The sequence below is a fragment of the Pseudochaenichthys georgianus genome, chromosome 10, assembly GCF_902827115.2.
Source record: "Pseudochaenichthys georgianus chromosome 10, fPseGeo1.2, whole genome shotgun sequence".
NCBI classification, from domain to species: domain Eukaryota; kingdom Metazoa; phylum Chordata; class Actinopteri; order Perciformes; family Channichthyidae; genus Pseudochaenichthys; species Pseudochaenichthys georgianus.
Genome location: NC_047512.1, coordinates 20156718 through 20169722, shown reverse-complemented (window position 1 = coordinate 20169722; position 13005 = coordinate 20156718). Strand labels below are relative to the sequence as shown.

Sequence of the window (13005 nt, the reverse complement as noted above, 5' to 3'; positions counted from 1 at the left end):
GTCATTGGTGGTTCTGGGGGAGTCTGTGGATGAGGCCTGCTTCACATATACAGGACCTCTTACATACTTATGTTGGACTAACTAGTGTCATTCAGCAGCTTTTAAAAGTGTAACGGACATACTAGGCTTGTCATATTTGATATTTTTAAAGATAGGGCATTCTTCATCACTTGAGATCTGGAAAAAGTCATGACTACCTTGAGGGGATACAGACAAACAAACAAGAACTGAAATAAAGAGAGCAGTTTGCTTAATTTTCAAGTAATCACCATGCAGTAAAAACCTGTGTTTACTGTGATCCTCTGAGGCAGGAGCAGTGGAGCATAAAAAAAATCTACATGGAGATTTGCATAATGAAAAACACTTGAACCCACTATTACAAATATCTTGTTTGAGCTGCTCAATTGCCTTATTGAAATGGGAATTGCATTTGTAAGTGCATGTGTGTCTAAGACTATTTTAAAAGAAGGATTGCCCAATATAGAATATAGGTGTGCATGTGAAAGACCAAAACAAGTAAAACGGTCATGCTTATCCTCTCAACTAGATTGAGATAATCTACTAATAGAGATCAATTTACATAAATGCTTCAATGCAGCTGCAGTTAAGCAATTACTGCTCCCATTTCCTTCCTTCCCACAATGTGGGATCTACTCTCATTCCCAAGCTAGAAAGACAATCTCACTCTTCCTCCCCAGGAGTTGCTTATTCTCTTTCAGTTCTTTAATTGTCCGCCTCTTCTGAAGTTTAATGTTTTCGGTTTCTTGTATTTTTTATATAAGCAAAAAAACATACTTGTTTACATTCTTACAAACCCCTAATGTTTGGGCACAATCTCTGTATTCTTTTCATAGAGTAAAAACCTAATTGTTGAATTAACACTGAATATTAAAGAAAAACAATGTACATGGATGTAAGGTGTGGCACCTTAAACTTTTAAGACCAATTGTATTCTTAGACAATACATAAATGTACTGATATATTCCTAAAGCAAAATATCAGAGTATTACTTTTTTACTCCAAACCTCTTTGACTTAATTACACCGTGACCTAAATAGTAATAGGTACTATTTGTTTACATGTAAAATATAGCAACATTAGTAAATGAAACATGTCTGTACTGCCATCTCCTGGTAGAAACCTTGTATTACGTAGCTGCGAAAAAAGAATAATGATTCATAACAAAACAAAGCACGTGGGCTGCAAGCTCAATTATGAAAACATATTGAAGAATGTAACTCTATTCAAATCAATCTGTGTTATGTTTAATTAACTGTAATAACTATCCCCGAGATCACGTTAAGGATTCGGCAACAATTGTAATGCTTTTATGTTACTTTATATTCTTCCGTTTTATGTTAAACCCGTACTTATCTTATATAAATATTCCATAATGGAAACGATTCAAATAAAAGTATCACTGTTTATTTGTATTGTTAAATTATTTGAGAAAAGTTAATAAATGAATTCAGCGATAATAAAGTATTCGATGGTTGATTGCTTTTGACTGAGAGAAATACATAAACTTCCTACCTTTACAGCCAATCAACTCACGTTTAGAAAAAGCGAGTTCACAGCATCCTCCAATCAAAAGACGTAGAACCTGAAGTGGGCGTGGCAGGCAAGTGGAGCAGCTGGTAGACTTTTCTGTACATTCACATTGTGTATGTTTAGAATTAGAGTTTGACCACACAGAGCCAGCAGACAGGCGGATTTCTACAAAAGCGAAAGGGAAGAATGACTTGGGACACGGAATAGCAGATCGATATTTCTAGAGGGGCTTAACACTTTCATGATCTAAAACAAACTGGTGTGCTGGTGGTAAAGGTAAGCGGAAAGAAGTGTCATGTTAGCATTAGCAACAAACCCACCGGTTATTTTAGCAACCTGCCACATGTATCACTGTCAGCTATATGTACAGGCTATGGTCGGTTACCTAAAGACTGTAGCGCTGCTTATTGTACTGCATTACATTTTTGCAGGATTTTCCCACCACTGTTTCACTCACTTTTATTGCAGCCTCTTTTTGCTGGTCACAGGGGTTTTCCTTGAATGCAACAGGACCCATCAAGTTTCCAGTCGGTACATTCAAGGACGTCACCTTCTCAATATAGCTGCTCAGGGCTCACTGATAATGTCTAAAATAGACTCCAGACCACATGACGCAATGCTTTACAGAGCTACACAAACTCAAGTAAGACACAACATAAAGTTGCAGCAAGTGTAGTAACTGGTTTATGGAAGACATTGGGTTACTTAGTCATAACACTGGTCAATACTGAACTATGTAGAGAAAGATAAAGACAAGTCTGGAGCCAAATAACCAAGCGTTGCTCCATCTTAATGATTAATCTGCTGTGTGCGAGCTAGAGAGGTCTATTTGTAGGCTACTGTGTTCGCAAATCAAATGTTTTTTGTATAACATTTTTGTAAATCACTACTAAGTATTGGTGCATCAAAACAAGTTAGAGTGAACCTGGGGCATGTTGAAATGAAGAGAGGAAGTGTCCTTTCACAACAGCTGTTACCCCACCACATGTGTCAGTGCAGATCTTTCATTTTCTTACATCCCCTATTACTAACACACTGCTCTTGCATACTATGATATCACATACAATACTGTTTTCAGATACTGTGGAACCTCTCTGTGAGTTTTCTTTGTCTGGTACATTTCTCAGCCATGGAGACATCTCTGACTGTCAACCCAGCCACGGCAAAACCCAGCCCCTCCTCCCCCTCTACCCTGAGGCCAGGCCCTTCATCTTCCAGCTTGTCTTCGACCGCAACCACACACACCTCAGACCACACCGGCCCCAAAATCACCGTGCCAACCCCTCCAACAACACCCTCATCTGCCCTCTCCACCGCCTCCCCTCGGACTTCTCCAGGTCTCTCCTCCCGTTCTTCCTCCCTGTCTACACCACCCTCCTCCGCTCTCCATCAGCCCATCAGGAGCCCCTCTCAGGTGGGCAGATCTCAGCTTAATGCAGCCTCTCCAGAATATCCACCAGCTCGCTCCACAGCTGCTGCCACGGCTCCTCAGCCTCCTCCCACACCCGAACCAGGTGAGAATCAAACTCTAACCTTTAAACTTTTACACTCTTAATCACATGTTACCTCTCTCTTAAGTTCCTCTTCTTAACTTATCAGTGCAACCAACACTCCCAGCTCTCTGTGTACTACAGTGTCTCCATGACAACAAATGGTGTACCATGACATGCAAAGCAGACTCTCCCAAAGCAACTCTGCTGCTGACTTTAGGAAAGAAACCTGTCCGTGTCGTTACAGACAATTTCAACTCTTATCTAGGAATATCAAATTTTAAATTGTTGCAGTGGTGTCTTAATATATTAGTATTACAGGAACAAGGGAAATCTAACACCCCTGTCATATTTTGACCACAGTTTGGACACACATTAAGTCCGGTTTCCTAAAAAATCCACATCATGTGCCATTTATCAAGCTTTTAAGATCATCATGATGTAACAAATTAAAGTTAAAATGGGAGGCAGATTGCGTCACTTTTGTAAGCGTGTGCTGGGAAACCAGCTGCTGCTGTTATTTTAGGGCTGCGGCGCAGTAACTGCTGTATCATCAGTATACCAGCAGCATGACGGGCATCTGATAGAAGTTACCTGATCCCATCGCATGCTCTTTAGCTTCCAGAGGCCCGCAGGCTCAGACAGAACACCGTTTCAGTATCACTGTGGGTGTTTTCAATCTTGTTTCCACATTCAAGCAACCTACATATTTTTCCTAGTATATATGACACAACAATGGCACACCCTACTTTACAGGAAGTAGAGACATTTTCCATGCTCGCCACTGTTGAGTGAGGCATTGGGATTTGAGATTAGCAGAACTCATTAGCAAAAAGAAGATGATAATTAAACCAGCAGGGCTCAGAGGGCCGCTTCTATCAGGACAGAGACTGTTTCTGGAAGGATCTAACTCATGCCACTGACGGGATTATCAAACCGTTTATGAAGAGTCATTTAAAACTAGAGATGTTTTAAAACCTTAAATAGAAACAGATGGTCAGCAGTTTCAGTAATTTGGTCACTCTGTTTTCACTGCGCTGGGTTTTGATTAAACCAATGGGTCAGGAAGACATGCTTCGAGTTTGTGTTTGTTTGTTTTTTTTACAGAATCTGTAGTATACTTTGTACCTTATTGTTAAAGATCATTGAAACTTACTGTGTCCTGAGTGTTAAAAGTGATTGCCTTTTTCCTCTAGAAGAGCCAGAGGAGGAAGTCAGTCTGGAGGATTGGGAGGAGAGAGCAAAGTCAGGAGAAGCAAAAGCACAGACCAAGGTCAGTGTCAATTAACATACTGCAACACATATTGACTTCAATTACCATGTGGTGAGAACAAAACAGATCAGCCAAGTAATAATACATGTTATTTTAGAGCGACATATTGATGGGAAGGACGGGTACTGGGTTGACAAAGTCAAAGGTGTGTGTGTGTGTGTGTGTGTGTGTGTGTGTGTGTGTGTGTGTGTGTGTGTGTGTGTGTGTGTGTGTGTGTGTGTGTGTGTGTGTGTGTGTGTGTGTGTGTGTGTGTGTGTGTGTGTGTGTGTGTGTGTGTGTGTGTGTGTGTGTGTGTGTGTGTGTGTGTGTGTGTGTGTGTGTGTGTGTGTGTGTGTGTGTGTGTGTGTGTGTGTGTGTGTGTGTGTGTGTGTGTGTGTGTGTGTGTGTGTGTTTTTTTTATGTCCAGATGGGCCGTTACTTCCTGGCGCTGGCAGAGGAAAGAGATGAGGAGCTGAACAACTGCACAGCGGTCACTTGGTTGGTCCAGGCGGCTAAACAAGGACGCAAGGACGCTGTCAATTCTCTGCAGCAGTGCTTAGGCTCCAGGAAAGGTACCAACATCTCCCACTGCATCGTAGCAACATAGGTCTGATGTTATGAGTGGATGAGACTACAAATCTTCAGCTGATGCTGGGAAAACCTGTCAATCATGTTGGTGCAAATTTGTGTTTTTCAGGCATCACTCTGGAGAACTTTGAGGAGGTGAAGAAGTTGTGTACAGAGACGCGCTTTGAGAGAGGAGTCAGGAAAGCAGCTCTGCTAATGTACTGGAAGTTGAACCCGGAGAGGAAGAAGTCGGTGGCTGTTTCTGAAATGCTAGAGAATGTCGAACATGTTCACACGGAACCGGGTAAGGAAGAAGATGCATTGTATGGTTGTATCATGTCGCAAGTACAAATACATGTATTAAACTAGCAGTATAAGATTAATTTCTGTCATCAATTGACAGGCAAACCAGTGTCTCCGGGCCCACTAAACAGCTCTGCCAAGAAACAGAGAAGAGTCTTGGAGACTATGGTCACCAGTGAAGGTATGTGTGGTAGGAAACAACGCCAACAGAGGAACATTCTACTAATACAATTGTCTATTTCCAAATTGTAATGGAGCTTTGTGCCTTAGATGATTCAAGGGGACTTAATACATTAAAGTTTGAAGAGATGACATACATTTAACTTAATATACGTGTGTCTTTGTAGCCAGATGCCAAGTGGGTCTGGATGACTTTGTGGAGATGACAAAGAAGTACGCTCAGGGTGTTGCACCGCCACCAGTCATGGCTACAGTAGGAGGTGATGATGATGATGACGACGATGACGATGTAGTAGTGAAGAATCCAGATGAACTGCCCTTACACCTAAAGGTAGGAGGCTCCAGACTTTAAGGATTTGACTGGTGTCCATTTGACTCGATTCCCTTTTCTTTTTTTTAAGCTGTTTTTGCACTAATTGCGAGTGTAATAGAAATAGTGATCGGATGTTGGCACCTTATTAGCATCCTGACTCTCCTCTCTGTACTTCCTCCAGCTGCTGAAGTTCCCTCTGTTCGCTCTGCTGGAGATCAAGGAGCACCTGATCGACTGGGCGTCCCGGGCCGGCATGCAGTGGCTCAGCGCTCTGATCCCCACGCACCACGTCAACGCACTCATCTTCTTCTTCATCATCTCCAACCTCACGATAGAGTTCTTCATCTTCCTCATCCCCCTGCTGGTTTTCTACCTGTCATTCTTCTCCATGGTCATCTGCACGCTGCGGGTGTTTCAGGTTGGCAACTGCTCCTTTTTAAAGATGTACACTTTTACCTTTCTTTAGATGTGTTTACTAGAGTATATAGACGCACCTGTATCTTAATACATGTGAAATGTACAGAAAATTCATCAGAATATTTCCTACAGAATTCAAAAGCATGGGAAAACTTTCGGGCGCTGACCGACCTGCTGTCTCACTTTGAACCCGGCCTTGATCTGGAGCAGGCGGAGACCAACTTTGGATTGTCACACTTGGAGCCTTATCTGTAAGATCTGTTTTGTTTGCAGATGTAAAGTTTACTTGTTTACCAATTCTGTTCAGCATTGTCTTGTAGATACAATCATGCTTTTTCTAGTAATAGTGTTGTTCTAGTGTTTTAGTAAAAACAGACAAAGTAAAAAAGGTATGTAAGTATTATACGAAGTATTAATAATAGCTGTTTCGAACCAATACCAGTGTGTTACGAAAAAATATATATACACTTTTTGAAGCCGTTTATTACCAACTGTTTTTCCAATCTTTATTTCAGACTCAAGGTCCATATCACAAAAAGACAAAACACACATCAATAAATAAGATAAAAAGCTAAACACAAAACAGATAAAAACAAACCAATCCAATCACAGCGAGCAAACACATGCTCACCGTCTGTAGAGGCTGCTGCGCCAATGTCTCCAAATCATGGAAGAGAACCGGGTAGAACTCTTCAGAGGGTTAATTAAAATCGAGATAACATGATTGTCCGAGTCTTCCAGGCGACACATGAATTTGTACATTAACTTTCTTAAAAGGGCTTGACAAGTAGGTACCCCCAAGTTAACAAACAGCTGGCTGACACTGTGCCATCTCGGTACCCTCAGCAGCAACCGTAAAGCATCGTTGTATGCAACTTTTAGTTTGTGCATGCTTCTAGCCGTGTAGTTACTCCACAGGTGAGCCGTATAGTTACTCCACAGGTGAGCCGTGTACAATGGTGTACAGAAAGCTTTAAAAAGTGATACCTTGACATCTACAGAGCACTTGTGAAACTTAGGCATTAATATGTTTGCCTGGGCTTACAGTTTGCAGCATTGTCTATGGATGTCTTTGTCATCTGTGAGATCATCAGAGATATAATGACCAAGGTACTTCATCTCACTGCACACAAGAAGAATGTTGCTACTGAGAATAAAATTAGGAAATACAGCCTTTTTATCCTCTTTACTTCGCACAATCATGATGCTACTCTTCTTGGCGTTATACTTAATATTCAAATCAATGCCATATTGGGAACAAGTAGCTCCGATGACACAGCCAGTTTTACACAAGTTCAGTTTCCTCGACAGATCATCCATGTACAGATTAAACAACAAAGGAGATAAAATCCCACCTTGCTTGACCCCATTACCAACATAAAAATGTTCAGACACAGTATTGCCCCACTTCACCTGCATAGTCTGATGTGCATACCAAAAGGCTAAGATCCTTATTATGTACTTGGGTTCCCCTCTCTGGCACATTTTGTCAAATAATTTGTAATGATTCAGTCTATCAAATGCCTTGGAAGCATCAATAAAACACAGAAACATGGTGGAATTATGGCTTCTATATTTTGCTATAATGTCTTTTAAAGCAAAAATACACATATCTGTGCCGTATTGATCTGTTATGATTACTATTATTGTTGTATGGCCTGGCTTAAACCATGTATGTTGTTGTAAAACATGAACAAATACAACATTTGTGTGCAGTTATCAGTATCGGAAGGACTCCATTAAGGTAACTAAACTTTTTTTGCAGCAAAATGAACACATCCCGCATATTTGTGTTTCAGGTACTTCCTGCTCTCTGTGATCTTCGTGGTTTTCTCTTTCCCTGTTGCTGATAAATCCTGGATCCCCTGCTCAGAGTTGGCTGCTGTCGCCCTCTTCTTCACCTTCACCGCCTTCCTCAGCCTGCAGGCCTCCGCTCAGCTGTTCGCTCGCAGAGCCCTCCTCACTGAGGTCCTCTCCGGAGCCTGCTCTCTCACTACCTTCCTGCCAGACTCCATTCCCTGGTTCATCAAGATGTTTGGGATGACGTTCATCACTGTGCCTCTTGGGGATGTAGTAGTGCTGAACCTTGGGGTGCCATGTCTGCTATATGGACACCTCTTCTATCTGCTGTTCCGTATGGCCCAGATGCGAGGCTTTAAGGGAACCTACCTGTGCCTGGTGCCCTACATGGTTTGCTTCACCTGGTGTGAGCTCAGCATGGTGTTCCTTCAAAACGCCACCGCAATAGGACTCATCCGCACCTGTGTTGGCTACTTCCTCTTCCTGTTCGCCCTTCCCATTCTCTCACTGGGCCTGGCTGCAATGCTCCTCATCCAGTTAGTACAGTGGTTCCTTGCCCTGGAGGTGACCAAGATGGTGGTAACCTTGACAATCTGCTTTGTGCCAGTAGTGCTGAGGCTTTGGACTCGTTTTAGCCTCAACCCCATCGTGGTTTTACGGTCTTTATCACGGAGCAGCATTGTGAAGCTTATCCTGGTGTGGCTCAGTGCGGTGGTTCTGTTCTGCTGGATGTACGTCTACAGGTCCGAAGGAATGAAGGTTTATAACTCCACCCTGACGTGGCCGGAGTACAGCAGCCTCTGCGGCCCGATGGCCTGGAAAGACGCCAACATGGCCCAAACTCAGATCCTCTGCTCTCACCTCGAAGGACACCGTGTCACCTGGACTGGACGCTTCAAATACGTCCGTGTGACCGACATCGAGAATGGGCCGCAGTCGGTTGTGAACCTGCTGCCTGTTTTTGTGGGGAACTGGATGCGCTGCCTGTATGGAGACCCCTATCCTTTGTGTGAGCAGGTGAAAAACGAGACCACTGAGCCCCAGCCTCTGCCAGCCCCCGCACCTCCTGCAGAAAATCCCCTCTGTAAACTTAAAAAACTGGCCAAGCACGAATGTCACATTAAACGTTTTGATCGATACAAATTCGAAGTGACAATGGGCATGCCACTGGAGAGGAAGACCAGAAACGGGACAATCATAGAGGACGAAGATGCCACAAAGGATATAGTTCTGCGGGCTAGTAATGAGTTCAAATCTATGCTGATATACTTAAAAACAGGTAGCCTGGTGGAGTTCAGCACCATACTGGAGGGCCGTTTGGGCTCCAAGTGGCCCGTGTTTGAACTCAAAGCCATCAACTGCATGTCCTGCGGGGACGCCCGTCTGCCCAGTCGCAGGCAGTACAAGATCGAACACGACTGGAGGCGCACGGCTCAGAACGCCCTGCAGTTTGGTTTTGATTTCTTCTTCAACCCCTTCCTGACCGCTAAGCTAGAGCAACACTCAGAAACAGAGACTGAGATAGAGACGGTGGCACAGGAGGGGGGGTAGAGATCTGTCTGACACCTATTGGAGAAATAGGATACCTGATAATGACTGATAATTATACGAGTTGAAGAACATTAAGGATTGTAAATCAATGTCAACATGTTACCCAGACATCTGTGGTATCAGTCCTGATCTTTAGAGATTGTGTGTTTGCATTAGCTTTTGAGCCAAAATATGTGAGAACACATAATATTATGTAAGTAATTATACAAATGGGGAGAAACACAAATTAATACGATTTTTCAAAATCAGTAATTCACTGCCTAACACTAAAAAAACACCATATCCGCCTCCTCAGCTGTGGTCAGTTATACATTTCATCAATTTGAAGCTGCGTTGCTCACTACAGTCCGTTAATGAAGACATTTCATCAGATATTGTGGAGGCGTACAAGTAGAAGAAAGATTTCCTCTACAATAGGTTGTTATGATGATGACAACGTGTAAGGGTCTTCTTTGCTGTCAAGCTTTAATCATTTAACATATACTCTATGTGCAGTATTTTATTGTACTGGGCAATATTTTCAAGTGCCTTTACAAGAGATAGCAGCATGTAAATGAATTTGGAAGAAATTGGACTAATTCATGTCTTAGATCCTTAACCTTTAAGCTCAGCTTCATCTTTTAATTATTAAGTTAATCTCTGCCCTCTCCTCTTCCTCCTTGTTTGTCCTTATCTGCTGTGCAGAGATTTAATATATTGAACATTTGCAGTCCTGAGTGCTGTGTTTTAAGTTAGGATGTCACTGCTGGTTTCTTTACTGTGATCATAAATATAATGAAAACATTTGCTTGTTGCTGTTTTTATTCAATAACGATTGCATTATTTTAAATTGAATTACAAAATGTTGAATGTATGAATCATGCTCGTAGTCCTTTTGCTTTCTTCATAGGTACAAATTACTGATGGCTGGCTCATTTTCATTTAGCTGCAGAATCCCTTCAGGCTTCCTGTCACACTTCCATAGTTTAGTGACCCATCAATACAACAACCAACTGTTCATGATATGAGTGTCATCGCAGCAATTTGTGCCTTTTTATAGGCTGCCGAAAGACATTGCACCCACTGCTGACCATCAATGGCAGCGCTGTTGAAAGTCAGCAGTTACTGGGAGTATGCCTTACGACAACCTGACCTGGTCCAACACGACCACAACTTTTACCAAGCGGGCTCAGCATCTTACACACAGACTGAGGCCGGTGACCACATCCTACAGAGGAACCATTGATAACCTCTTAACACACTGCATCACTGCCTGGTACAGAAAACTGCAGATCTGGTCCCTGCAGAGAATGGGGGAAAATAACATCTATCGAGCCCAGAGTTTCCAACACAGCATCTGACCCTCCAACTCCTCTCACCATCTCATTGCACTACTGACATCTGGAAGCTGTTTCTAGAGCATCAAGGTGAGGCTACATCCATCAGCACTTTGAACACTCAGATAGTCCTGCTAATAATTTGTTCTTACTTTGATAGTCCACATGATGGTGCCGTAGAGTTTCTGATTCATTGTATTCTCTAGTCTATTTCATTGTTTCAATCCAGTTATTTTACTAATCACTTCCTCAATTTTAATTTTCTTTCCTAGAAAATAATTAAACATTTTGAAAATGTAACTTTTTTTCAAATAAACTTCACTGAACATTTGTATATCTGTATTGCATGTCTGAATGCGTTGAATGTTATCCCTTTATCAATGACAACAACAAAAAAATCACAATTAGCATCTTTGCTAACTTTTGCTAGCTGTTGAACATAGTAATGGAGCAACTAGACAGTGAATCTTTGACTTACAATCATCAAGTAGCCAGAAACACGACACCAGAAGAATGAGACTGTTGCTCCATGATTGTAGGTTAACAGGTCATTGCTAACAAGTCGATGATGCTGTGTTCAACTGGTTTCTGCCGCCCCCAGCTGGACAGGAAATCAATTACCGACAGTTTATGTAATCGATTTCACCTGTGTTCTGCTGCTATACAGGGGCCAACATGTCTGCTGTGGAATATTATTGGGTTGGCAACAATATTTATTTTAGTCCAAAAAAACTAAAAGTCATACCAAGAGGTAGAAAGTAACTACATTTACTAGAGTACTGCACTTAAGTACAATTTTTGATATACTTGTACTTAACTTGAGTATTTCCATTTGATTTTACTTATACTTCTACTCTACTACAATTCAGAGGAACATCGTGTATTTTTACTCCACTACCTTTATTTTGTACTTTTAGATACTTTACAGATTTGGATTAATGATGTGAAAGATAATTAACACTTAAATAAGCAATTAAATAAGACTTTAGGAACACCTGGAGTAAAATGTACAAGCTAGCCTGCAATATACAAAGTCATTCAAACAAGCTGCACCTTTACCAGCTTTGATAACACTTTAATGATCAATAATTATAATCAAAACATATGATACATATACTTCTGAAATGGACGAATCTGCATAAAGAGTACTTTTACTTTTGGTATCCATCCATCCATCTTCTCCCGCTTATCCGTGGTCGGGTCGCGGGGGTAGCAGTTCCAGCAGAGAGCCCCAAACTTTCTTTTCCCTGGCGACATCAACCAGCTCTGACTGGGGGATCCCAAGGCGCTCCCAGGCCAGCGAAGAGATATAATCCCTCCACCTGGTCCTAGGTCTACCCCTTGGTCTCTTCCCAGCTGGACGTGCCTGGAACACCTCCCTAGGGAGGCGCCCAGGTGGCATCCTAACTAGGTGCCCGAACCACCTCAACTGGCTCCTTTCGACGCGAAGGAGGAGCGGCTCAACTCCGAGTCCCTCCCTGATGACCGAACTTCTCACCTTATCTCTAAGGGAGACACCAGCCACCCGGCGGAGGAAACCCATCTCGGCCGCTTGTATCCGCGATCTCGTTCTTTCGGTCATGACCCATCCTTCATGACCATAGGTGAGGGTAGGAACGAAAATGGCCCGGTAGACAGAGAGCTTTGCCTTCCGGCTCAGCTCCCTTTTTGTCACAACGGTGCGGTAAAGCGACTGCAATACCGCTCCCGCTGCTCCGATTCTCCGGCCCATCTCACGCTCCATTGATCCCTCACTCAAGAACAAGACCCCGAGATACATGAACTCCTTCACTTGGGGTAAGGACTCATTCCCTACTTGGAGTGGACAGTCCATCGGTTTCCTGCTGAGAACCATGGCCTCAGATTTGGAGGTGCTGATCCTCATCCCAGCCGCTTCACACTCGGTTGCGAACCGATCCAGTGAGTGCTGAAGGTCGCAGACCGATGAAGCCATTAGAACCACATCATCTGCAAAAAGCAGTGGTGCAATCCTTAGTCCACCGAACTGCAGACCCCCTCCCCCACGACTACGCCTCGAAATCCGATCCATGTATATTACAAACAGGATTGGTGACAAAGCGCAGCCCTGGCGGAGGCCAACCCTCACCGGAAATGGGTCCGACTTACTGCCGAGGAGCCGGACACAGCTCTCGCTTTGGAAGTACAGAGATTGGATGGCCCTGAGTAGAGACCCCCTCACCCCATACTCCCGCAGCACCTCCCACAGTAACTCCCTGGGAACTCGGTCATACGCCTTCTCCAAGT

At 43.0% G+C, this 13005-nt stretch overlaps 1 protein-coding gene across 2 annotated transcripts; it reads left to right on the top strand.

The window, feature by feature from the left end:
• The first annotated feature begins 1598 nt into the window (after window positions 1-1598).
• Window positions 1599-10207, top strand: wfs1b (Wolfram syndrome 1b (wolframin)). 2 transcript variants are annotated; one of them, XM_034093117.2, is made up of 10 exons: window positions 1599-1827; window positions 2679-3065; window positions 4241-4314; window positions 4721-4865; window positions 4991-5164; window positions 5264-5344; window positions 5511-5674; window positions 5838-6074; window positions 6206-6324; window positions 7873-10207. In XM_034093117.2, the coding sequence occupies exons 2-10, from the start codon at window positions 2681-2683 to the stop codon at window positions 9422-9424; spliced, it is 2931 nt and encodes a 976-aa protein (XP_033949008.1). In that variant the 5' UTR covers window positions 1599-1827; window positions 2679-2680; the 3' UTR covers window positions 9425-10207. The 2 variants fall into 2 exon arrangements, with proteins under 2 accessions (XP_033949008.1, XP_033949007.1); XM_034093116.2 differs by having other exon boundaries at window positions 1600-1827; window positions 4238-4314.
• The last annotated feature ends 2798 nt before the right edge of the window (window positions 10208-13005 follow it).

What these genes read in the sequence shown, in the direction of transcription:
- wfs1b (XM_034093116.2), top strand. Translation starts at nt 2,681, where the DNA reads ATGGAGACATCTCTGACTGTCAACCCAGCCACGGCAAAACCCAGCCCC. An exon ending in GCACGCTGCGGGTGTTTCAG is followed by an intron (nt 6,075 to 6,205) that starts GTTGGCAACTGC and finishes TATTTCCTACAG; the next exon opens with AATTCAAAAGCATGGGAAAA. An exon ending in TCACACTTGGAGCCTTATCT is followed by an intron (nt 6,325 to 7,872) that starts GTAAGATCTGTT and finishes TTTGTGTTTCAG; the next exon opens with GTACTTCCTGCTCTCTGTGA.